At 36.7% G+C, this 27,610-nt stretch overlaps 1 protein-coding gene across 10 annotated transcripts in view; it reads left to right on the top strand.

The window, feature by feature from the left end:
- FMR1 (fragile X messenger ribonucleoprotein 1) overlaps positions 1 to 26,412 on the top strand; it is a 39,572-nt gene extending 13,160 nt beyond the window's left edge. Inside the window, exons 3-17 of one of the 10 annotated variants that reach the window (XM_065914882.1) lie at positions 1,250 to 1,343; positions 3,853 to 3,924; positions 4,189 to 4,337; positions 6,002 to 6,095; positions 6,185 to 6,301; positions 8,494 to 8,664; positions 8,758 to 8,836; positions 12,748 to 12,857; positions 13,541 to 13,675; positions 14,175 to 14,237; positions 16,752 to 16,838; positions 19,227 to 19,422; positions 21,039 to 21,146; positions 21,851 to 21,933; positions 24,048 to 26,412. In XM_065914882.1, coding sequence (XP_065770954.1) covers positions 1,250 to 1,343; positions 3,853 to 3,924; positions 4,189 to 4,337; positions 6,002 to 6,095; positions 6,185 to 6,301; positions 8,494 to 8,664; positions 8,758 to 8,836; positions 12,748 to 12,857; positions 13,541 to 13,675; positions 14,175 to 14,237; positions 16,752 to 16,838; positions 19,227 to 19,422; positions 21,039 to 21,146; positions 21,851 to 21,933; positions 24,048 to 24,158 — 1,669 coding nt within the window. In that variant the 3' untranslated portion in view covers positions 24,159 to 26,412. The other 9 variants (XM_065914881.1, XM_065914877.1, XM_065914878.1 and 6 more) reach the window with 9 other exon arrangements.
- Positions 26,413 to 27,610: the final 1,198 nt, after the last annotated feature.

Genomic DNA, 27,610 nt, shown 5'->3' with positions numbered 1-27,610 from the left:
ACATGCTTTACAAATCAAATTTAGCAATGAATCTGTGATATATATGTTTATCTGTAACATTGGTCACTAATTTCAGTAAGTATATTTAAAGAAGTTTTTCTGCTGTAAAGACACTTTTTTTGTTGTTGTTTTTGGCCACACTGCACGTCTTGTGGGATCTTAGTTCCTCAACCAGAGATCAAACCTAGGGTTCCAGCAGTGAGAGAGATGAGTGCTAGCCATTGCACTGCCAGGGAATTCCCTGAAGATAATTTTTTTTTTAAGTTGCAGAGTTTTCAAGGGTTTATAGTAATGCAGAAAAGAGGTTCAATGTAACATAGGCCCAAATCAGATTTCCACAAATTCTGACTTCCTTACCTTGCTATCTTATATAATAGAATATTTTTTAAAAATCCCCCAAAACAAATAGCACATTTCTCATAGGATTTTACTAAGAAAGCCCTTTAACAGAAAACCCAGAAATGACTGCTCTAGCAGTTGAATCCGCCAGTGTTTTGCAAAGTTTATCTTTTAATACTTCATATCATCGTGATATAAAAGAATAATTTGGTGTTTTCAAAATTGTTCCATATAACTTTAAATGAAAAAACATAGGCAACTTACTGAACTCCTGTAGGCTATCTCCATTGGGTTTCTGTGGTTTAGGAGACCCCACCCATCCAGTGCATGCTGGTACGTCATACTGATCAGCAGCCAGCTATCCATGGCAAGAGTTGACCACCTCGCGGGATCTAAAATTTAAAGGGGGAAAAGTGAGTTGTGAATTGCTAATGTGCTGACTGCCCTGTTTTGCTTGGAAATTAGAGGGCATTAGGACCAGTTTTTGTGGTTGTTGGAATGTGGTTAAAATTCATTTGCAAGTAGAAGTATGGTGATGACATTACTAACACATTCTGATACTAATGTATTTAAGCACCAAAGGAAATTGCTGTTGTGGCCTGAATTTTAGAACCCTTAGAAGTTGAAATTATTGGAAGAAAGACTTGTTAAGTTGTAATGTTGATCTATTGTGTTTAGAGAAATACTCCAAATAGAACTACAAGGCTGCTGTGTTGCATGCAGACTTTGTTGAGATGTCTCTATATTGCCATTATGCCCCCACTCAGCGAAACACTGACAGTTTTAAAGCATTTGCTTCTTTAAACTAGAAAAACGAAGGGTCTCACTTAACCAAAGGTTGATGGCAGCATAGTCATCCCTTCCATTAAACCAAAAAACGTGTTAAATAATTGTGTTTGCTTATTTGCAGCTGGCAGCCAGACAGGCAGATTCCATTCCATGATGTGAGATTCCCACCACCTGTGGGTTATAATAAAGATATAAATGAAAGCGATGAAGTAGAGGTAAGTTCCCTGCCATCAAGTTATTAAGCACTGAAGAACTGGGAACATTTAACTTGTTTGCGCCTTTTGTATCCCTTGTCTTTAATGCTTTTCAGTTTACCTTGAGAATTAGCTCTGATGCAAATAGGCTTTTAACTGTACCATCCTAATACGTTATTGATGCTTAAATGTGGCTGACTGAACAGCATTCGAGACACAGCTTGGAAAGTCATCACTGATTTCCCTTGTCTACGAGGATTTCTTTTCCCCATTTCCTCAACTTCTGAATCTTGTTTGAATAATATATTGTTAGTTTACAGCCATGTCCCCATTTTAAGCAAAATGGGTTAGGGAAAAAACCATGCCTTTCAATAGAGCAGCATCCTAGGATTTCTTTAAGTAGTGATAAAGCCTTCTGGGATATTTTTAAAAACTCATCTATGAGTTTTAGTATATACACCTACAGGTAAGATAGCTTCACAGGAGATGCTGTGAACCAACTGCTTATGTGCCAGTGATGTCTTTGACCAAAAGGTGCTATGGAGATGTAACACATTGACAAAAAGATTGTGATTTCTCTAGCCACTGAAAATTTTTGTGAGACTTCAGGCAGTTGGAGTCGGCTTTATGTTGTAGTTGGTCTGTACAGTATTCTCTTCTTCATTCCCCTGCACATACTCCATTTTAAGTTGCTTCTCTTCTCCACAGTGCCTTGTTAATGGTAGTAGTTTTATTTGCAGTATGATGGAAGCAGCTAAGAATCCATTTGTGCAGGTCAGGTGAGGTGTACTGGGTCCTTGAATGCTTATTTTCTGTGCTGGGTATAGATGGTGAAACAGAAGAGGCCCCAGCCTTTGACAAGTTCCCGTTCTAGTGAGGAAAGTTAATATTAGGGCCATTGTCAATAAGGCCATGAAAGAAAACCGAGGATGGAAGGTGATGTAGGGGCAAGAGTGCCGTTTTAGGGAGTGCTCAAGGAAGGTCTTGATGTCCAGCCTGTGTTCTTTTCTCAAGTGCTATTTATTTACCCAAGATGTACTCAGTACTTAAACTAGGTGAAAGGAACTGGGCTTGGTTTTGTCAGGACTCAAGTAGAGAGTACAAACACTGTACTTGAGGACCTTTAGTTGTTCACTTCCCCAGGAGACTACATGCTTCCTGAAGTCAAGGACCAGGACTTTTGGTCTGTCTGTTTCAGAAGACCTCATAGTAGTGTTTGGGTTGATAAAAGGGACTGTTTTTTCTTTGTAGTTCTCAACTGAGTCACATGACAGGTGGTAACCAATGAGATCCTGTTGCCATAGTGACCTCACTAACAGTGATACATAAGTGAGGTTGTCACTAGCTAGAGCAGAGATGAAAGGAATTGGTGGTTACAAGAAAATGTGGGTTAAATCTAGTTATATTTAGTCACTGTATTGTATAACCATTAACTTGAGTCTTTTGGTCTGTCTACACTAGGAATGCTCATAATAGTAATGGATAGAGGGGACTTTTTGCCCACCTTAGTCACATGACCAATGGGAACCAATGAAAGAAAAGCTGTGGTTAAGATGACATAACAGTTAACAAATAACTGACATTATTTCTCTGACTAGAGCAGAGTTGAAAGGAAGTAATGTGGGCAAGAGGGAAAGGTAGGTTGAGTTAAGTTGTGTTTCATCACTGTTTTGTCACTATGAATTTCAGTAGTAAAAGGGGGACCAGAGTTGGAGCCCTGAGTTGTTTTCTCTCCTGTCCTTTCTTCCCCATCCCCTTGTCCTCCCTGTGTCTTCTTTCTACTTCTGAGTATTTCTGTCACTCACCATGTGTCTCTTTTCCTATTAACCTTGATTTGTTAGTGTCTTCACAAAAGGTTCCATGCTGCACATCATAAGTGAACTTTGAAGTGGTCACCCGAGAGATCAGTTTAGAAGAACTGATCCACAGTGTGTGAGAGGAGAAAGGTGGTATCCAGAGGACTGCCAGCGTGGAGTTGTCCATTTTAGTGGAGAGGGAACAGGAGACCAGAGAGTGACCCAGTTGCTGTCCGTTTAGTCCCAGGAGACATGAACACCAGGTGGTATCCTTAGTGGGCTGAATAGTCAGTGGCTTTACCCATTTAGCGACCCATGAGCCAGGCAGTAGGCCAGGGTCACTAGCTTCCAACTTGTTATTTGCTTATTAAAACAAAAACTCGTTCAGCTTTACATGTTTAGATACATTTTCATAGCTCACAAAGTACCCAAAGAAAGCATGCCCAACTTTATAAGTGGTCAGCTTTTCTCAATCTTTCATATTCAGAATACTGGTGATGACTGAGGCAGCACAGAGAAATAGGAAAGTGTATTTTACAGTACTCTTCCTGGTAACCAGGTAGTTTCTGAATGTCTGTCTAGAAGCAGGGGTGCAGTCTGGTTAAAAGTGTACAACTTAACGGATTTGCAAGATACCTAAGGTCATTTTAAGAAATTTTCCTTGATGTCTGATAATTTACAGATTTCTGAATGATTTTAATCGTGAAATATTCTATGTTGTAATTTTTGTGTAGGTTTATTCCAGAGCAAATGAAAAAGAGCCTTGCTGTTGGTGGTTAGCTAAAGTGAGGATGATAAAGGGTGAGGTAGGAAAATGCCTATTTTAATTGTTTTTCTTACACTCTTCTCCTTTTCTAAATCCAGGTATATACATTTCTGTTTGGATTTCTATTTGAAAGTAATAGCTAACTTGATTATTTTATTTAAATGTTTATATGTTCAGTGTGTTTTGTGTGTTTCAGTTAATTGATCAAATAGCTTTGTTTCCCTTTAAAAGAACTGAAAAGGTATAGCTTCTTGTTCTTATTTAAACACTGTGATCAGGAATGACTTTCATTTATTTCTTACAGTTTTACGTGATAGAATATGCAGCTTGTGATGCCACATACAATGAAATTGTCACAATTGAACGTTTGCGATCGGTTAATCCCAACAAACCTGCCACAAAAGAGACTTTTCATAAAATCAAACTGGATGTTCCAGAAGACTTAAGACAAATGTGAGTTGATTTGCAAGAAAGGCTGAGAACTAAGAGGTGCTGTGCAATTAATTTTAAAGAATAATACATTTTCAAATAATAGGAATCAATTTTTAACCTCAGTGAACTTTGACATAAATGGTTTGCAAAAGTAGTGAAAAAGAAATTTTAGCTTTTTCCGGTTATGTAATCAAGCCAAGGCAGGAGGAGAAGGGAATGACAGAGGATAAAATGATTGGTTGGCATCACTGACTCAATGGACATGAGTTTGAGCAAGCTCCAGGAGTTGGTGATGGACAGGGAGGTCTGGCATGCTGCAGTCCATGGGATCACATAGAGTCAGACACAACTGAGTGACTGAACTAAACTGAATCAAGCCAACATTCCACTTGTTTAAACTTACTTGGCCACATGGATAGCTAATGTACATTTTTTTTCTAAAATAAACATTCATCATAGAATTTTAAGATTTTTGAAACTGACTAATACAGTTCTGTCATAAGTTACAAGCCAACTTCTAGGCAATGTTGATTTCTCCACGTTTTTTACCTTTTTAGCTAGTATTCTGAGATACATATGTAACAAGTAGAGCTTAAAGAAGCTTCCAAAGGTCATCTCTCTTATCATCCTTGATATGAAGTAATGCTTAAATAAGACTTTAGAGAAGAAAGGGCATATATTAAATTTGATTTAGACATGTCACACTTTAGATAAACATTAACTTCTATTAATAGTTCAAAATGCATAGAAATCCTACTTCTTAATTATAAAGATTGCATATGTATTCTGATTCACACACGCTTTCTTCTCACCCTAAAATTGATCAGTACTTTTTCTTCAGAAAAGAAACAGCAGAACAAAATTGGATACCTGGTGGCTATTCCCAAAAGTTTTTAACAGTTGACTCAAGAAAATTAGTGACCTACCATATGTAACTATGGCTTCCCAGGTGGCTCAGTGGTAAAATAATTTTCCTGCCAATACAGGAGACACAAGAGATGCGAGTTGGATCTCTGAGTCAGGAAGATCCTCTGGAGAAGGAAATGGGAACTCACTAGAGTATTCTTGCCTGGAAAATCCCATGAACAGAGAAGCCTGGTGGGCTGTAGTCCTCAGGTCACAAAGAGTCAGACACCACTGACCATGCATGCATCATATATAACTGAAATCAGGAAGCCTGCAGAGGAGAATGGTGGTCAGTCTCTCAGTTGTGTCCAAACTCTTTGTGACCCCATGGACAGTAGCCTGCCAGGCTCCTCTGTCCATGGGATTTTCTAAACAAGGATACTGGAGTGGGTTGCCATTTCTTCCTCCAGGAGGCCTTTCCAACCCAGGGATCAAACTCTGGTGTCCTGCATCTCTTGCATTCCAGGCGGATTCTTTACTGCTGAGCCACCAGGGAAGTAAGTTCCCCTAAAGATGTCATCTTTGGTAATCTAGGACCACCAGTAATTTCCTAAGAGCATAACTGGCTTTTTCCTTTCTCTATAATCTCAAATGCTTCATTGGCTTGAGAAGCCCAGCAAAGAAACTGAATTTACAAATGGATATAGCATATTTTGCATAAATCAAGTTTAATATGAATCTACAATTCTACTAAGTGCAAATGTCTCTGCATATATTTATACCAGTAGTTGGTAATCATTCATCTTTAACTTCACAATGGTTATTCTTTTTATTTCTAGGTGTGCCAAGGAATCTGCACATAAAGACTTTAAAAAGGCAGTTGGTGCCTTTTCTGTAACTTACGATCCAGAAAATTATCAGCTCGTCGTTTTGGTGAGTGTTTCTGAGTTGTCTATTTTGGTGTGTTTCATTTAGGGCATTTGCTTTAATCGTAACGGTTTTTTTTTTTTAATGTTCTTAAGTCCATCAGTGAAGTCACCTCAAAGCGAGCACACATGCTGATTGACATGCACTTTCGGAGTCTGCGCACTAAGCTGTCTCTGATACTGAGAAATGAAGAAGCCAGTAAGCAGCTGGAGGTATGTGGCTTTCCCTAGTGATGCTTGTAAGACTATCTAGAAATGATAATGATGTGGTTACAAAACATGACTATGGGCAGCTTGTCATTTGTTTGTTGTTCTTAACAATTCCTTGTATTCTATATTTTGAAAAATTAAATTGTACAATGCATAATCATACTAAAATTTTTATGGCTGAGGTTTCAGAATTAAACAGCAGTTTATGTATATTAAGGAACTTCTGGCCAACTCACTTTTTGCTAGAAGTTCATCAAAGCTGCTAATAAAGTGAAGCAATGCTTCTCCCATATAACATGTTATCATTAAAGTACTAGAGAGTATTTAAATATCTAATCATATTCCTTTCATTATGTATGTTTATCTCTGTTTAAAAGGGTATAGAACTTCTTCATTCTAATTGGTTGTCACTCTTTAAAACTCCTGTCTTCAGATTCCTGCCAGAGGCTCTTTCCCTAACTTACTATTTCGTCTTTTAAGGTGCATTTTATCTACTTTTATTAATCTTCCAATAATTTTCATCACCATACATTTATTTTCATTGATAACTATTTAGTACTTCCATCCATTACCATAGAAACTAAATGGATTTTAGTTTAATGTGCCAACTCCAGTACATAATTGTCAGATTCCAGAGTTCCTCATCATTATTCATTTCATTAGAGGGAAAACACCATGCAGTTGAAATAGTAAATAAAAAAAGGAGTTCCAGACTGCATTTGAAAAGAAAAGGTGACCACTACTAAAGGCTGTATTCTTGTAAAAGTCTGTGAAACTTGCTACCTTCCAACTTAATTGAGATTGCTGAACACCTAGCAGGAGAGGAGACATTCATATCTCCTTTTGCTGCTTTGTTTTCTTTTTGGCCATGGAGGTCTATTTAGTTACTCTCATTCTTTCTTGATGTCCCTGTGTTCACAAGTTTGTGGTTTCTTTAGTGGTTCTCTCATAGCTTTTAGGCCAGAACAGCCTCCTTAATTTCATTGTGAGTAATATGGAAATATACTCATTTACCTCTTCTTAAACATCTAATTCTTAAATGATCTGTTGTCATAACTTTGGCTTATCATTTATCAGTGAATTATCAGTGAAAAGAATGAAGCAGGTGAATGAACCAGGACTCAAAAAACATGACCTCTTGAAAAGTCCTAGGAATATTTGATTCACTTTTTTACTCTAATCTACAAAAAGAATTTTATACTTTTAAAATTGTTTATAGTAGTTAACACACATTCATTCAGATTATCAGGTATGTTTGAATAATGAGAAACTAGTGTGCATGCCTATCTTTCCTCACTACTAATATTAAAGAGATCTGCATATTCAGATAAGAAATTTCCATTTTTCAACATGAGCCACTAATATGTTTGGTTTTCATTAATGGCATGCTAGAACTAAACATTAAATTTTGATAATACTGATGATACTCTCTAAAGAGAGTGATTATCCACAAGTTTTGGGGTGTCAGTATAATCTAGTTCAGTCATCACTGAATATAAAGAATTCATCATACTTGTGGATCCAGATCACAAGGTCTTACAGACTCTGATCTTGTTTTAGGTTGCAGACACACATATATATAAGATAAGTTGTGAATCTCTGATACTTTGTAATCATTCAGTTTAATGTACCAACAATTTTTATGATTCCTTTACTCAGATTTGGGAGTGGTGGTGGGAGGGTGTCCCTTTAATGTTCATCAGAGGGGTATCTAAACTCACAGTATCTAGTGATGTTACATAAATGGCACCATTTCTAGAAAAATATACACACCAATAACCTTTAATAAAATGAAATGAATACAGTGTTCTGTGAAGATGGTATTTAAATTTTTTTTTTTTACTTAATATTGAGTCTGTCAGACCCAGTGAGCTGGTTTTTATTTGGGAACAGTTGATCTGCTTCTTAATTATTACGTTGATGTCACTGGTTAACTAAGGCAGCCTTGCAAATGGGTTTTCAAAGGTTACCTTGGAAAATTGTCAACAAGCCCTTTCCTATTAACTAAAATATATCAAATGACATAGACCTTTAGTAACCTAAAAAGTACTTAAGCTGTGCAAAATATTTTCTTAAACCTGTTAGTTTCCAATAGAAACTGATACACAGGGTCAATATAATTTACATGGCTGACCTAAATACAGTTGTCTTAATAGTTGATAAAGCACACTAATCAGATGTGCATTTCTCTTCAGAGTTCAAGGCAACTTGCCTCAAGGTTTCATGAACAGTTTATCGTACGAGAAGATCTAATGGGTCTAGCTATTGGTACTCATGGTGCTAATATTCAGCAAGCTAGAAAGGTACCCGGGGTCACTGCTATTGATCTAGATGAAGATACCTGCACATTTCATATTTATGGGGAGGTAAGTATTTTACTAAATAGTTTGTCTAAAATAAAATGATATTTCAGATGGCTCATCTTTTATTGATTTAAACCTTTTCTCCATTTTGATTAGGATCAGGATGCAGTGAAAAAGGCTCGAAGCTTTCTTGAATTTGCTGAAGATGTCATACAAGTTCCAAGGAACTTAGTAGGTGAGTCACAAATTGCTTTTGACACACACTACAAAAACAAGTTAGGTAAATAACTTATTTATGCTCATAGAATTTCATTTTCACTCATTGTAGAGTCATTTAGCTGAAGCTTAGTCTTTGAAATAGAGTCTATTGCTGCAGTATACAAAAAATATTTGGTAAATACATGCAAAGATTACATTTTCAGAAGGCATACAAAAGATACTGCTTTGCTAGTTCAAACCTACTGGTTGCTGAAAGGATAAGTTTTGCACAGCCTTCTCACTGTATATATTTATATGTTAAATAATGTTTTTTCAAAGTGAATGACATTTGGGGCCTTTTTATAATTTAGAGTAGACTGGTATTTGATCTGTCTAATGGGGCTATAAAATAACAGTTGGTGTTGAAGATCTGAATATAGGTTATTTAAATCTAATAAATTCCAAAGCTAGAAGTAATTCTGAATGTCTCTTGGGCTTTCTGCAACATCAGCTGTAATTCTTCATTTTGACTTGAGTTGTTTCATGACCATCACAATCATGTGTACCAGCAAATAACATTGGAACTCTCCACCAGTGTTCTTAAATGGTGCAGTTATCTTTAGTAAAATGTATTAGCAAAGTCCAGTTTTATCAGAATACTGCATATGTTTTAAATTTATAAATAAAATTGGGACATACTACATTTAAAAAATATTTTTAACTTTGGCTAATTACAAAAAGTAATGCATGCCCTTTGGAAGGTTTAAAGGAGAAAATAAGGGCTCTGTGCATTTTCTTCACATACTTTCACTTCTACTTAGTTTGCTGCTTTTGTCAGCATAGAATTGTAAACATCTTCCTATGCCATTATAAAAACACTTAGTATTTTTCACCCAAAGAAAATAAATTTGAAGATAAAGTGTAAATACTAGTGAAATAATGCAGAATTATTTTCTCAACTATATACTACATATAGTCAACTAAAGAGCATGATGATGTAATGTTACTGCCAGTTGTGTGTATGGGAAATGTATGATTAGCACTCTCCTGATTACCTCAGGAGAAGTGGGGTTGTGAATGGTATTTTTTCCTTACTTACAGTTTGTCAAGCAGTTGCATACATTTTATAGTTAGAATGAAAGTAAGTGAAAGTGTTAGTCATTCAGTCGAGTCCCACTCTTTGTGACCCCATGGACTGTAGCCCGCCAGGCTCCTCTGTCCATGGGATTTTCCAGGCAAGAATACTGGGGTGGATTGCCATTTCCTTCTCCAGGGATTGAACCCGAGTTTCCTGCATTGCAGGCAGTCTTTACTGAGCCACCAGGGACGCCTTGGGGTCACAAAGAGTCAGAAGCGACTGAGTGACTAACACAAAAATAACAGTGGAACTGAAATTATATTTTGCTTCTTTTATTCAGTCAAGTGTTTTCTAAAAACCTATCACTTAAAGTGCTAAAAGGTCAGATTTCAAACATGATATCTCATTCCCCACAAACTATTTGGTATGTACACTTATCCTTTCTAATAATTTGCTTCTTCTTCACCCACTTTGACACTGAATTTGTTTAGTTGTTCAATCAGTTGTAGTTAATACACAGTGTGTATATATATATATATAAGTGTGTATATATATGTGTGTATTACACATACACATATACATATATATGTGTATATATATATATTACACACATATATATAATCATATATATCCATATATATTAAGATACTAGTAGAAACATGTGCCAAAATCTCCTTTTTCTTTCTGCTAACTCATTTAAAAGACCTTTATTAAAATCAGCATCAGTTCCTGAAAATGTGTTACAGATTTAAAGAAAAAAATATGGGAAGACTCCATGTAACTTCTCTCCTCCTTCCATCCCTTTTCATATTCAAAGGGAAGAATAACAGAAATAATTGCAGAAACACCTAGGTCACGAGTCCTGATTTAGTGTGTTAGTTCTTTTCCCTGACCACTGACCAGTCAGAAGAGGTTGTGGGGGTAAGTGAGACTAGCACACACAGCAGGAATACCAAGGCTGCTCTGATTTGAAGAACCACAGGGTCTTGCTTTGAGAAGACTTTCCCTGCATTTTTATCTAGGTTTGGCTCAGCAAATTTTCATTCTCGTTTTTTTCCTCTGTTATTGTTGTTCAGTTGCTAACTCGTGTTTAACTCTTTGTGACCCCATGGACTGCAACACGCCAGGTTTCCCTGACCTTCCACAATGGACATGAGTTTGAGCAAGCTCCAGGAGATGGTGAAGGACAGGGAATCCTGGCATGCTGCAGTCCATGGGCTCGGAAAGAGTCGGACATGACTGAACGACTAAGCAGCATGTCCACTGAGTCAGTGATGCCATCCACCCATCTCATCCTCTGTTGACCCCTTCTCCTCTTTCCCTGATCTTTCCCAGAATCAGGATATCTTCCAGTGAGTGGGTTCTTTGCATCACGTGGCCAAAATATTGGAACTTCAGCATCAGTCCTTCCAATGAATATTCAGGGTTGATTTCCTTTAGGGTTTCATTTAGGAATTCTTCAGGATCCCCATCCCTACCTTAGATGTAAGTGTTGGGGTAAGCCCATTTTGGGGCATGGCCAGCTCAGCTTGCTTTAAGTACCTGGGAGCACCCTTGGAATTGGATGTAATTCATGTGTATATTTCTGCAATCAGTTGTTCTTAGTATTTGGAATGTCTTGTTTTGTTGGCTTTGAAAGCAGTCATTTCCCAGCTAAGTACGTGATTAAATTTTTTATTTTTTATTTTATTTTTTCATTTATTTTTATTAGTCGGAGGCTAATTACTTTACAGTATTGTAGTGGTTTTTGCCCTACATTGACATGAATCAGCCATGGATTTACATGTGTTCCCCATCCTGATCCCCCCTCCCGCCTCCCTCCCCATCCGATCCCTCTGGGTCTTCCCAGTGCACCAGCCCTGAGCACTTGTCTCATGCATCCGCTGGTATTTGAAGTCTTCAGAGTTTTAACAGATGATACGATAAAACTTAAACTGGTTTTAAACTTTTTCATTGTGGTTTTAAGCTAAAGTGTGATTTCTTAATCTTTTATTCTGTAACTAATCACTTCACCTGCTAACATACTAGTTTAATTTGTGAGTCATGCACAAGAGTAGTAGTGCACTAACACACTTGTCCTGAAGAATGTGTACTTTTAGATGTATGTATAGCTGCTTATGGGCTTCCCTGGTGGCTCAGATGGTAAAGAATCTGCCTGCAATACAGGACACCAGGGTTCGATGTCTGGGTCAGGAAGATCCCCTGGAGGAGGGATGTCTACCCACTCCAGTACTCTTGCCTGGAGAATCCCATGGACAGAGGAGCCTGGCGGGCTATAGTTCATGGAGTCACACAGAGTTGGAAACAACTGAGTGACTAAGCAGCAGCAGCAGCAGCAGCATAGTTGCTTCTGCTGCTTTTAGAGTGTCTTATAAATGTGCCATATAAAATTCTAAAAATATTTGCCATGGGCAAAGAAGCAGGTGTAAATCAGATACAGATAGGATTGAAACTGTCAAATAAGCAAGATTCTATTATTTATCCTTTCTGTTAATTCTTTTTATAGAGCTTTGCAGTAAGGGATACATACCACTCTACTGAACATTTAAAGTGTGCCCTTTAATGCCAAATAAGAGCTTGTCTTTGAAGTGCCTTAAAAATGCAAAATTATCCTGTCAGTTCACAAGTTATTACTCAACTCATACCCAACCAAAGGAGTTTGAACTGTGATGACTTCATAGAATGAAAAGCCAGTTTCTATGTTGTTGTTTTTTTTTTTTTAAATAAGTCTCTGTTTTGGTTTTGAGACAATTCAAATTATATGAAATTTTATACATATATAAAATGTTATAGTTTGCAGTAGGGTGTGCTTACTGGTTTGAGGTGTGTGATTTTAAAACCAAACATGAATTATTCATTTTTTAACATAGGCAAAGTAATAGGAAAAAATGGAAAACTGATTCAAGAGATTGTGGACAAGTCAGGAGTTGTGAGGGTGAGAATTGAGGCTGAAAATGAGAAAAATGTTCCACAAGAAGAGGTATGTTTCTAGTGCATATGTTTCTGGTTTGTCTAATAAAGTCTTTTATTGTTGTATTTGACTCAGTAACTTAGAGGCCTCTAATATGCACATGATGTGAATGTAAAACCTCTGTCAGGCATGCCAGTTAATTGCAGTTATAGATGATGGCCTTTTTCTAGTCTCTGATGCTGTGATTGTGTATTAGTCCCTTTAACTCCTTAAGTCTTATTTCTAGATCTTCAGCATGGGCCATCACAATGTAAAAAAAAAATCTGAAGCTCACTTCAAATATCACTTAATGTTACTGGCAGAGACAAAACTGGGACACTAGTTAGGTTTTTGACTTTCATCTTTTGACTTTTTTAGTTTGTATGTTTGTGTGCCTTACAGTTTTTGAAGTATTTGGGATGGAGGAGGTGAAGCCATGCTCTTCTGTACAATGGTACTGTTTAAAATAAAATCTTTCCAAATTGCCATAATTTTCATATGTTGTTTAGTCTTCGCTTTTGTGAAAGTTTCTTTTAACTGAAGTTCAATCTCTGTGCGTTTTTATTGCACAATTTTTGCATTCTGTAAGTTGGTTTACTAAAACTGTCTATAATAGTTTCTGTTCTTAAAAAAGATGATCGTTGATGGTGCTAAGTAAAATCTTAAAAATGGATCCTTTTTTTTCTCTTTTATGTTTTGTGTTTTTCACCAAGGAAATGATACCACCAAATTCCCTACCTTCCAGTAACTCAAGGGTTGGACCTACTCCCTCAGAAGAAAAAAAACATACAGATATAAAGGAAAATAGCACTCACTTTTCACAACCTAACAGCACAAAAGCCCAGAGGGTAAGAAATAATTGTCACTTTGAATTATATGAAAGTAATTTCTTTGCCCTAAATGTCAGTTGTTGTTTTGGGTATTTTTTCTGGTTAGGCTTATAGGCTACTCATGCTGTATCTGTTTCAGATCTGATTGCCAGCTTATGAGATATTACAGACCAATGCAATAACTACTTTTCAGTTTATTCACAGTGACAAATCTTATGCTGTAAACATAAAATATTGGGTTGCATTTAGTGGTCACATCTTTCTTTTGAGGGTGGACTTTTATTATTTCATGCTATAGCTCTTGAAATTTTGCAGGTTGTGATATATCCAAATGTACCTTCTGTTAGATGCATAAATTGTTACTTAAATCCATATTTTTTAAACTGACTTTCAATATTTGAACTAACCAAATTGTTTAGAAACAGATTTAGAAGTCCTGTGAAAGTCTTGCGTTCAGGCTTCTGTGTATCATTTGTTATAGTTAATGACATCACTTGCATTCCTTATACTGCCTTAGGTGTTAGTGGTTTCATCCATTGTAGCAGGGGAATCCCAGAAACCTGAACTCAAAGCTTGGCAGGTAGGAAACCATTCCTTGAAAAATCCATTTTAATTTTATATTTTAATGTTTATTCCCCTTGTTAAGAAACTTCAAATGATCATCAGAGTTGGGGCATGGTGGAGGTGTGTCTGTGGGTTTTTTGGCTCCATTTCCTAAGGAGAAAGCTCATACTCCTTCCCGTTGCTTACAAGGCCTTTCTTTCACAGCCACCTGACCAGTATCATCTCTTACCATTCCTCTTCCTTGCACTGGAGAGAGGCTTGAGCCATACTTAAAGTTGTCCAAACACCGCTCTCTACTCCTTATTGCTTCTAGACACATGCATATGTTTCCTCTGCCAGAGGCCCTGTTTTCTCCAGCTTGCCACCTTGCTGTGGGCTTACTCCATGTGCCTCTTTCCTCATGTACTTGCCATCGGGTCCCTCCCCCTGACGAGCTCAAGAGCCTTTCTCCCCTTTGATGCTCTGATATAGTCATCCCTGTCTGTAGCACTTACCACATAGATGTTTACTTGTTATCTCCTCATTGTTGGTTTCTTGAGGGCACGCCCCCCCCCCCCCACCTGGCCTGTAAGAACTGTTGATGGGAAAAAATGTTATGAGTAACAAGAGATTAAAAGCGAAAATGCCATTTTATAAAGAGAAATGTAACTGCAAATGGATTGGACACTCCTCTCTGCAGGGGAGTCCAGTTCTCATCCGAGATTGGGGAATCACTTTTTCTGGTATCTACATTGAAGGTCACTGTTCTGCTCTTGCCTTTCTTTGTCTTAACTATTCTGGTCCACTAGTGATGTGCTTAATAGAGTGGCACTTGGGTACATCATCAGTTTGGAAATGTTGAAAGGTAATTTTGTTTTTTAGTATTTGCTTCAAAGTTGATGAGCTACATCTGTGGCATTAAAGTTTATTTTGATAGTATGTGATCCAGGGAGAAGGGCATAGCATTTCCTCATAGGGCATTTTGGAAAATAATATGGTTAACTGCTTTGTAAGAAAGTCAGTTGCAGAAAAAAAAAATCAACAGTCAAAAATGTTTTTGAGAAAAAGAGATCTGGGTCATAGACCTGATTAATTCCATAGTTCATCCAGTCACAAAAAAAAAAAGAAAGCCCATGCGTTTTCAGTGGCACCTGACTCTTTAGGTGGTCCTTGTTACTAGGAAGCAATGCCTTGCCTACCAGATGGATGCCAGTTTGCAAGCAATATTTCCTGATTATTCAGTGTTGTACCCTGTCAACAGCCATGTTCATGTGGAAGGAAAAAGAAAAAAACCTATTCCAACCCCACGTATGTTTAAGATGCTATATACTGAGTGCAAGCAAACAAAAGCAGCCTAGCAGTGTTAACACCTGTCAAACAAATGCTCTTTTTAAAAGAGTGGTACATTTTTTTTACAATTATTTTTATTCATTGGAGGCTAATTACATGTGTATATATATAGTATTGTATATATGTACAATATACAATACAATGTACTATATACAATACATATTAGTGTCCACATGGACAAACAAATTAATGAAACTGTATAAGAATCCAGAAATAAAACTACATATGTATAAAAAAAAATAAGAGAGTTAAGTTTCTTGGCTTCTCACACCTAGAAACTTCACCTAGAAAATTCTAATTATATCTACATCAAAAATACTGTGTGCTTTTCTTTAGTCACTTGTGACTATCAGTAACCATGAAAATTTCATCAGTAGTGGAATACTGAATTATTCTCAGCTTTGAAGGTCACAATTGCCAGCCGTTAGTCTACAGAACTGGCCTAGGCTTCCCTATAACTTGGAACAAGAAATAATTTTTTCCCCCTCATTTCTACTGATGAGCTAGAAGTACACATTTTGAGCTAGAAAGTACATATTTTTAGTATACTTGTTTTTCAAAAAATCTTTCCTTAAAATTGTATCACAGGGAGATCAAAGTTTCCTAATGATTCAGTCCTTTACAGTGTTCAGAGTACATTATTGAAGTATATTGAAATGTTAAATTTGATGTTCATGAATATGCCCAGTTTCTCCCCCTAACAGAATAATTATTACTAAGTGCACATTAATTTATCCTAACTCTTTTTGTTTGTGTCTTGTTTGTGCTATGTTGACTTGGTTAGCAAAGTTGATTTAGTTTTTACTTTTGTGCCCTAGTATCTAATTTTAATTTTTTAAAAAATTTTATCTAGATAAAACCTGTAGTAAATTAATGAGTATTTTAAAGTACTCATTTTGTTTGTGTCTCATGTTAAAACTTGTATAATTTTGAGTTACATAATTTATAAGCTTGCCAACATTTAATAGTGTATAAATCATAGTAACCCTGATGCATTTAATGGTTGCTCTGTTGATTTTTCCTTATACACAGATGTGTAAAATATACTAACTACTCTTGTTTTTATATATTTCATATTTTCAACAAACTTTTCTGTACCTACCATTTGTCAGATCCTCTGCTAGGGATTTAGTCATTTGCATATTTCAGATTGTAATTCATCATTAATTTTATAAGATTACTGTTGTCATATCTTTTTCAGGGTATGGTACCATTTGTTTTTGTGGGAACAAAAGACAGCATCGCTAATGCCACTGTTCTTTTGGATTATCACCTGAACTATTTAAAGGTGAGAACAGGAAGAACTTTAACTTTGAATCTTTTTGCACTAAAATAGAAAAACTCCATAGTAAATCTTAACACAATTAAGATTTGTTCTAGCATGTACATGATAATGAAAGACATATAAAAGATAATAGAAAAAAACTCATTTTGTTTAGCTTATTGTATTCTTTCTGAAAACCCAAGTCACTTTTCCATCATTTTGAATTTAAGAATCGGTATCCCCGTTCTGAAGAAATTCCCGTATTTCCCATTATTCTTCTGTTAAACCCTCATCCACTTTAGACAGTTCTGTCTAAAATTCTTTTCCTTTTCCATTGATACTTTCTAGCCCTTGAGAGTTTTTTCCAGGCCAAATTTTATGTCTGTAACACTTGCTTTGTTGTCCCCTTTATGTCATTTATCAGGAATAGCCCAGAGTTTCATGAAGTCCTCTGTTTAAAAGTGTACCCTTCATAATTTTCTCTATGCTCTGTTTTACAAACTAGAAGCAATTTATGTCTTCTTGTAGAAATGCTCATTTTAGTTGGTATTTGTACCACTGTGCCTACTCTAGCTTAGAATATGGAAAGCAGGAACCAGGAGGCTGCAGGGCATAGCAGAAAAAGCAGTGGATTGGCAGTCCAGCACTTGCCTGTAGTCTTCTGCCATGACCAGCTCTGTGTCTGTAGGCAAATCACCTCCCTAGACTAGGTGTGTTTTAAAATTTATTTTGGCCAACTGTTCTGTAATTCAACAAAATAGAATTTTACCAGTGTCACTTTTATAATTCCATCTTTGTATCCACATGTATCGAAAACATACTGTAACTGGTACTAAGTACTATTTTTGAAGTAATCCAACTTGCTATTGTATTTATGAGGCTATCCTATTAAGAATTTTTCTGCTGAATTCTTAAATGAAGCAATTTATAGTTACATGTAAATAAAGAAGAAAAACATAATAGCTAGGCACTTCTTGTCCTTGTTATGATGGTCAATTAATAATTGAAAATGGAGAGGTTTCATCCAGCAAGGTTTGCATGGGTAGGATACCCCATTGATTTGCTTATTCATTTTTGTTTTAAAGTGTGTTTTATGTGTAATCTGTTCTCTGTGTTTTTCTTCCTACTTTTAGCTTAAATAATGTTGAAGACCTGGAAACTTAAGGTTGCATTGTATCAGTCCCTTGTTCTTTTAACCAGTGTTCTTCTTTAGATATTTTGATTTATTCTTCACAGTTGAATATATTTTTGGATTATTAGCAGCTGTCCTGTTGCCATGCTTCCCATCACCAGATCTTCCCTTGAGTGGGCTTGGCATCTCTCACCAAGTAGTGACTGCTTTGCCCCCATGGGATAACCTGGACTACCATTCTGTTTTGCAAGATCCACCCATTCCATGAGCTATAACTGTACTTTTGCAGTAAACTTTTGCAGTAAGCCACTCACTCAGCAGCATCTCTCCTTTAATTTAGTCCTTTGTAAAACAGTGGTTCAGACCACAGATGACACTCATCTAGATCCTTACCTGCCCTTTTCCTGAAGCTGCTGTAACTAAGATTTTAAGAACTTAGCTTTACAGGGGCTTCCCCAGTGACTGTTCATGTGGACAGTCCCTATGATTGCCTCTGCTTGACTGAGACACCCACCACTGCTCTAGTTGTGGATCCAGTCCCCTGCATCTAGTAAATCGATGTTTATGAATAGATTGGAAGGAGAAGGGTTAGAACTGAGACATCATCTGGTTTTGACAGAACCTAGCATATTGGAAGCATTGTGTGTGAGGGTCTGTTCAGTGGACCCCAAGTGTATATTTTGATCAATTGACTTTATACTGTTCGTCATACTTGTTATAGCAGAGTTGTAGTCTTTAAGAGGTTTTCAAGGCATGATATCCAACATTTTGGGTTAACTATTAGATAGTTCCTGTTCTTTGAAAGTAGACGATGGCCCAAATTCAGTGTTTCATTAATTAAGTTTATTTACAATGTGTGATTTTTAAGCTTAGCTGGTTAAGCCTTAAATGTCATTTATCTGTATTCATATGTTTTAGAGTTGTTTTAGTCAATAACCTATTATCAAGAAGTCCCAAAACTACCATATTTGTGCCTTAGCAGATCTATTGGATAATATTGCAAAATTAAATAACTTTAAATTCTGTCAGTATAATTTTAATGCTGAGTATTTTTGTTATATCTCTTTTAATTCTGGACATCAATATTATGTTACCTATAGTAATTTTCTTTTTAAGGAGACCATTCAATTTCCTGATAATTCTGTGTAACAGTGTCTACTATAAACTTGGAGCTGAAATTGAAATATTTCCAGTATAATTTTTATCTGATGAAAAGGAGAAAGGTATTATTAAGTAAAATGTCAAATTATTTTTACTGTTATCTTGTATATTTTAAATAGGAAGTAGACCAGTTGCGTTTGGAGAGATTACAAATTGATGAGCAGTTGCGACAGATTGGAGCTAGTTCTAGACCACCACCAAATCGTACAGATAAGGAAAAAGGCTATGTGACTGATGATGGTCAAGGACTGGGTCGAGGTAGTAGACCTTACAGAAATAGGGGGCACGGCAGACGCGGTCCTGGATATACTTCAGGTACAAACTAAGCATTTTACTCAGTAACTTTATCTGTTCCTAGACTTAATAGCTGCTAATCTCTAATATTCATTAGAACCCCATTATAACAATTTCTCACTACATGGTTTCCAATTCACAGTGGGTCAAATTGTGTTGCAAGACACATAGAGTGAAAAACCTGTTAAAAACCCATAGAGTTCACAGGGCAGGTGTGAGTTCTGTCCACAGTCTGACTGGGGATAGATCTGCTTAAGCCCTTGTATGCTGATGCCTTTCCTAAGGCCTTTCCTGATTTTATTACTGTATAGCCAAAACTTCTTTCATTTGTGTACTGTGGCTCATGTTTTGTCAGGCATGTGCTGGTCATACTTGCTGGATGGACTGTGTAAATCAGGGGTCTGCATCCTGTGGCTCATAAGGTGATTTTTGAGTGGCATGGCCAAAGTCAGCCCTAGGCAAAGTCAAGAAGTAGGCGAAGTTTCTCTTTGCCTCCCCAGCTCTTCTTTCTGTGCTTCTTTCTTCTCTCCCAGTACCTTTCACTGAACACTGTCCCACTACCCATGCCTACTGTCTTGCTCAACTGTGTATCTACTATGTAACTTGCTAATGATGGTGTAAGGTGTAATCCATCTCACAAATATTTGCATTTCAAAAAGGAACTCTGTAAGATGGAAAAGCCTTCAAGATCCACAGGAATGAAGCTATAATGGTGAAGCTATAATTGCTCATTAGCTCCAACAGAGGAAGAGAGAGGTAGTAGAGTTGCTGTTCTGGAGTCGGGGAGAGAGCTACCTACTCCTGAGGCCAACCTTGAACCTGAGCCCTTATCCCTTTCCCAACAGTCTGTTCTTGATGCTGTGAAAGGTCCCCCCTTACCAGGATGTTCATTTCCCATCTCCCATCCCCTGTGTCATTAACCCACCCCCTCAGGCATAATAAGTTCACTACAGTAAATCCTTTCTAATGATCAGTTATTCCTGCTGGAGTGGGAGGGAAGGTTGTGGACTAAGCATCAGGAAAGCATATCCCCATTCAGCAAGGTCCAGTCCCTGATCCCACAAGAGACCATTCCCTGAGATAGTAGCCACAATGGCCACCTTTGCCACCCTCTCTAAAATGACCAAAATGTGTGCATTCCCCTTTGTCCCTGGGCCAAACCTTGTTAAAAGGAACTCTCTTTCTAGAAGTGTTGTTTATCAAGGTATTACATTTAACTGTTGTAGGCAACTTTTCCTCCAGAGAGCACAGATGTTTAAAGGAGCACAGCTGTTTAATGATGTGGCATACTCAGGTTTGAACTTAGATGGCTAATAGAATTCCTTTTTTTTTTAATGAGAACCAAAGATGTTTGAAACAAAAATGACCTCAAATATTGTGAAAACCTTCATTTTGAACTTAAGATAATTTTGTTTTACAAAATGGAAGGTGATAATATACTCTTTGGTGGGCTTATAAATTGGGAAGTATATTGGATTACCCCCAGAAACATCTCTGGAAGCTTCTGTTAACCTAACATGTTTTTAAGTCAGACAATGGTATATAATTTTAACTCTCGATAGGAACTAATTCTGAAGCATCAAATGCTTCTGAAACAGAATCTGACCACAGAGATGAACTCAGTGATTGGTCATTAGCTCCAACAGAGGAAGAGAGGGAGAACTTCCTGCGCAGAGGAGACGGGCGGCGGCGTGGCGGTGGAGGAAGAGGACAAGGAGGAAGAGGACGTGGAGGCGGCTTCAAAGGTACTGAGGGTTTTTCGTTTAAGAAATGAAGATGAATTGTAACAACTGTCTAAAATTTTATGAAAAAGCTAGGTGATTCAGTGACATACTATCAAGCCCCTGTTTCTCCCATTTTGTACTGACCACGATAAGAAAGACTCATGTAATTAGCAATATCAGACAGGCTTCCTTACAGTTTACATAGAATAAATATATGAATAACCCCTGATAACTAATTCAGCTTCTTTGGGAACTCTAAACATCACATCTAATCATTAGTTCAGGTTGACCTATCACACGGTTGATGTAGAACTGTGATGGCTTAGGAATGTTTTCTGTAACATGTGCTGCTGTGCACTAAGCTGCTTTAGTCATGTCCAGCTCTTTGCAGCCCTGTGGACTGTAGCCCACCAGGCTCCTCTGTCCATGGGATTCTCCAGGCAAGAATACTAGACTGGGTAGTCATTTCCTTATCCAGGGGATCTTCCTGATGCAGGGATCGAACTCAGGTCTCTTATGTCTTCTGCATTGGCAGGCAGGTTCTTTGCCACTAGTGCCATGTGGATGCTAGATTATTAGACAGTGTGTATCTGAAATTGCTAGGTTGTTGATTATATTTTAGATTCTGTGGTTGGCTAAATAAATTTAGGATGTGGGAACAAAGAACTCTCCAGTAGGCATGTCAGAATCAGTGACCATTGAACCTTTTAAAAATGTCCCTATAGGAAACGACGATCACTCCCGGACAGATAACCGTCCACGCAATCCAAGAGAGGCTAAAGGAAGACCAACAGATGGATCCCTCCAGGTAAACCTGGGTGCCTCTTTTCACCTAAATTGTCCCAGTTACAGAAGTTTGAGATTTATGTGAATTTGCTATCCTATATAGGTATTTGTGAAATACTTTCCTTTCAACATTACATTGGTGGTCAATTTTAGTCCTTTATGACAAGTATACAAAGAAGATTTCTCTAGAGAATGTGCAGTCTCGGTATTTGTAAAGATTTCGACAACCACATTATGACTTCAGTACCACATAGGTGGTCCTCCCTACCCCCATTCTCCAAGGAAAGAAACATCCAGGAACGTACTGAGAGAGACTTGTATAAGCCCTGTGGAACCCACATCCCTCCTCACTGGAGTTGCAAGGATAGGGTGTCCTCTTTGACTGGAAAAGTAAGAAAAAGAAGGTATCTAGCTCACAGTAGACAGGCTGATGACACTTGGCTAATAACATGCTGAATCAGTCAGCTGCTTATTTAGAGCCAGCCTCTACCCTGAGAACCCAGCTCATGTGGCCAGCACCTGTGCTGACCACATTGTTAACATAATTTTAAAATGAGCCTCCAAGCATGGCCAGGTACCTTGGCTGGGTGGATTGTATCTCGCTTAATGTTTCAACAGTATCCTGAGGTAAGAAGTTTTACTATTCTGTTTTATAGGTGAGTAAACTGAAGTTTAGAAAGATTGAGTCACACAGTTAGCATGCACTAGAGTGATGTTTGAACCCTGGTACCTCACTCCCAGAAGACATGATCTCTTCAGCTGCTTCTTTAACTCTAAAGACTTAATCCAAGTAGTTGGGGGTCCCTTCATGACTATGGATTGGTTTGGGACCAGTACCTAAAGTTAGTGAGACATAAATTTTAAGAGCAGAAACTTCATGACAGAATATTCCTTAGAGTTCATAGCATTTGTAAGTGGGTGTTAACTATTAGCTGGTGCTTAAGGATCACCACAGAAAAGATCTTAGACCTAGAGATTGATGAAATTATGTACACATGTGTTTTACAGAGATGTAAGGTGTTTATGTACCAGTTTTATAATTCCCTCTTGACAACCAAATAGTTAAAACACTCACCCAAGACCAACAATTAAACACACTTTGAAATTCGAGTGTACCATTCTGGTACTATAGGTAGTCCCATTTGTACTTGAAGCAGATCAATACTTTTATTAATTGTTTTAGGCCTGTGTGTCAACATTATCTTTCTTTTATACAGCATCTACAATTGCATTAGCAGTGTTTAAGTGTTCAGTGCTGGCACTTAAAATACTATATAAATCTCAGGATATTATTTTTTAAATCGTATTCGTCTCTAGCCTCTTCCTGGGATTCCAGTTCTCCCACACGTTAGTGTCTTCAAATTTCCGTGTACTATTCTTATTCTTCAGAGTTTAAGTTGTATGATGCTCTGACTTTCCTTACTGTAATACAAGCTACTAGAAACCAGTGCTCATATGAATATATATGAGTATATATTAGTGTGTATATATATATATATATATGTGAGTATATACAGTATATGTGCATGTTTATAGACACACACACACATATTGTAAGACAAAGGGAGCCCTCAGTGTAAAAAAAGTTAATCATACTTATGATAGAAATGAAGATGTCAACTAAAGGCTAGTTAATAAGTGAGTTAAGTTATTGCTCTGGTAACATCAGAATAGCAAGACAATAATTTGTCTCTCTCCTGGGTTTCATATCTTTGAAGAATAAACAATGTTTTTGAACTGACATTTATATTTTGCATATATATTTTGCAATCAGTAATAGGAGTTCATTTTAACTGTTTGTTTCTCATTGTTTTGTTCTACTTAGAAGAAGACACAGTAGGATTGTGAGTTTTTATCTAACTTTGGATGCAGTGAGATGACCAAGGTGTTCCAGTTACAGAAGAGGAGTGTTTTAGAATCATAAGCCAAATAAAGCTCTTACCTGACCTTAATTTCTCACACTTCTTCTATTCAAATCCCTTTTAAGATGTGGAATTTACACTTTGGGCTTAAGTTTCTTGTCAGGCCAATTACAGATTACAATAGAATATGGTCTTTGTATATAACAACTATAACTTGTTTTAGATCAGAGTTGACTGCAATAATGAAAGGAGTGTCCACACTAAAACATTACAGAATACCTCCAGTGAAGGTAATCGGCTGCGCACGGGTAAAGATCGTAACCAGAAGAAGGAAAAGCCAGACACCATGGATGGCCAGCAACCACTTGTCAATGGAGTACCCTAAACTGCATAATTCTGGAGTGATATCCCCTATACCATTTCCGTAATTCTTATTCCATATTAGAAAACTTTGTTAGGCCAAAGACAAATAGTAGGCAAGGTGGCACAGGGCATGAAATGAACAATTCCGTTAAGAATTTTGCTTTTTTCACATTGGCCATAAGCAGCAATTTTCAAATTTGCACAAAATGAAGTCTTAAAATTTTTGAGACATTACTTTTAAATAATTAAGTATACTTAGCACTTCAGGACAGGATTTTTGTTTGGTTTATTTTTTAAATACCAAGCCGTGATATTCTTTGTTAATTTGGACCGTTTACCCTGCATTGGGTGATAACTCACTGGTATATTTCAGTTTTTCTGAATAATAGCATTTATGGTAATCATGTTAGACTTCTGTTTTCAATCTCATATAGAAGTCCATAAAATACTATGGCATTTCATGTCCTGTGTCAGTTTATGTTTTGGTCCACTTTTTCAGTATTTTAGTGGACCCTGAGATGTGTGTGATGTGAAGTTTGTCATTTTCATTAGCAAAAAAAAAAAAAAAAAAGTTGTATGATCTGTGCCTTTTTTATATCTTGGCAGGTAGGAATATTATATTTGGATGCAGAGTTCAGGGAAGATAAGTTGGAAACACTAAATGTTAAAAGATGTAGCAAACCCTGTCAAACATTAGTACTTTATAGAAGAATGCATGCTTTCCATATTTTTTTTTCTTACATAAACATCAGGTTAGGCAGTATAAAGAATAAGACTTGTTTTTGTTTTTGTTCTGTTGCACTGAAGTTTGACAAATAGTGTTATTGAGAGGGATGTGTAATTTTTCTGTATAGACCGGAGGAGAAGTAACGGTCTTTTCATTTGCAAGAGGCTCAAATGTTTTCAGCTAGGAACAAACCTTCCTGGTCGAAAGTTAGTAGGATACGCCTGCTCTTTGGCCTGATGACCAGTTTTAACTTAGAGCTCTCTTTTATTTTGTCCTCCCCGAGTTTTGTGAAGTTTCTCATTTTCATTTCAAGCTTATTTTGGGGAGGTAGAAAGGTCATTTCCATGTGTGCATAATAATCCTGTGAAGTACAGGTACTTTGTCTGAGAAACATTGGAAGCAGGTTAAATGTTTTGTAAACTTTGAAATATTAGGTCTAATGTATAAGCAGAATTGGAAAGCAGACTAGGATTGGTTAACACATGAAACTTTTTTCTTTAGTTGTTTTTTTCTTTTGTTTTTTTGACATATTGGGTTTCGGTTTTGAGGTTTTTTGTGTTTTGTTTTTTTTTTATGAGATTTACTGAGGAAAATATGTGAAGGACCTTCACTCTAAGATGTTATATTTTTCTTAAAAAATAACTCCAAGTAGGGGTACCACTGAATCTGTACAGTGCCGTACAAACCGAAGTTCTGCCTCTGATGTCTGTTGTGAGTTTGTTTCTTTGAATTTTCATATTACGGTTACTTTTCCTTGCATACAAATAAGCATATAAAAATGGCAACAAACTGCACATGGTTTTGAGAATATTAAAAAGTCTTTTAAAAGTATTGCCAAACATTAATGTTGATTTCTAGTTATTTATTCTGGGAATGTATAGTATTTGAAAACAGAAATTGGTACCTTGCACACATCATCTGTAAGCTGTTCGGTTTAAAATACTGTAGATAATTAACCAAGGTAGAATGACCTTGTAATGTAACTGCTCTTGGGCAATATTCTCTGTACATATTAGCGACAACAGATTGGATTTTATGTTGACATTTGTTTGGTTATAGTGCAATATATTTTGTATGCAAGCAGTTTCAATAAAGTTTGATCTTCCTCTGCTACACTGATGTTGATGCAATCCTTACAAATGATTGCTTTTAAAATTTTAAGATAGGAAAAGTCTATAGAAAGTGTTCTGTTACAAAATGTATCTGTTACCATTGGAAATTTCACATGTCATAGGAAGTTAGCCGATATCTACCAACTTTCAAGAACTTGATCTTGTTTAATAAGGTGAAAAATACCAACAAAATGGTACAAAAGCACATTGTGCCATTACAATATGCACTAAGTCTCTTTTTTACCACGGCTGAATTCAGCAAGGCGCTAACTTGCTTAAATGTGAATTACTAACTTCTAAAACTGTAATTTGAGTCACATGTTTTCATGTGGAGTTGGAGTTGATTCATATTACAATATTTGTGTGCTAAACATGTATGTTTTTCAGTTCAAAGTCATGATGTTTTTAAAATCTTATTAAAGTTTCAAAAATCTGAAGATTGTTTATCTAGATGTAAATTTTTATTAAAAAGTTGCACTTATGAAAAAGCAAAAATTTAGTCTGACAGATGTTTGCTCCTGGTCTTAAATTTCTAAATGTAACAAAACTTAAAAGATGGGGGGAGGTATTAATCATGCAAAGCATATATTATGCCTTGCAAATAATCTTTTATGTGCTCTTAAAAGGCAGAAATGTAGATAATTGAAAATAATTCTATATATTTCCAATTAGAGGATTTGAACACATTAATTACATAGGACGCTACTAAACCATGTTAAAGATATGCTTCTGTCTGTGCAACACATAAACATACTTTCCATTTGGAAAGTATTAAATATGTCTGAATCTTTTAAAAAAAATGTTGCTGTCAGTGTCAGTAATAGAGAACATGACAGTTTGTAGGTAGAATATGTCTGAATTGATTATTGTGATAACTTGATGGAAACTGGCACAGCCTAGAAGAGTAGATAGAAACACATGACCGTGTCAAAGTTCTTCCCAGTGTTAGAATCCAAAACGATTCAGTGATAAGCAGGACAGTCACTCTATGTATAAATTTTTTTTTTTTCTGGAGAAAAATCCACCTTTATTTTCTGGCTTTCTAGTTTTCATTCTGGTACTTTTTTTGAATTTCTGTTACCTGTTCAGCCTAGTTCTAGACTCTTGCACAAGCCATTAGAGGTGGTAAGTAGCAACCATCCTCAAGTAACTATGCTGAATTTTCGTGGCTTCAGGTTTCAGTGCTTGCTACATGTGAATACCCTATTGCTGGCAGCAGGCTTGAGACTGAAGCCTGTCTTGTCTTAATTGGCTCACTTGGAGGCATTTCTCTCATCTGACCATGAGCTTCCAGTTCCTGGTGGTTAGGAGTATAGTACCTTTTAGAGTCACTATACTGATTAGATCATGTTGGACCAATTTGCTTCATGGCCATAAATATGCGTCATGACACTTTGAGCCTCTGATAAGCAGTTATTCTGAAATAGCCATTACAAGATGCTAGTCTTGATTGTTCAGAAGGCTTAATGGGTACCAGTATTTAAATTTTGATCATCTTTCCCTATCTTTATCTGAGGCTGTTTGAAGGTGGTTTGTTTTTTTTTTTTTTTTTTTTTGGGTGGGGGTGCTATTTAAAAAATTTCTTGCCATTTCTCTCCGAACTTTCCATGAAGAAACAGGGAAATATGTTTTATG

This window comes from Muntiacus reevesi, chromosome X (assembly GCF_963930625.1).
Source record: "Muntiacus reevesi chromosome X, mMunRee1.1, whole genome shotgun sequence".
In the NCBI taxonomy this organism is placed as follows: Eukaryota; Metazoa; Chordata; class Mammalia; order Artiodactyla; family Cervidae; genus Muntiacus; species Muntiacus reevesi.
This window is presented reverse-complemented; position numbering and strand designations above follow the sequence as displayed.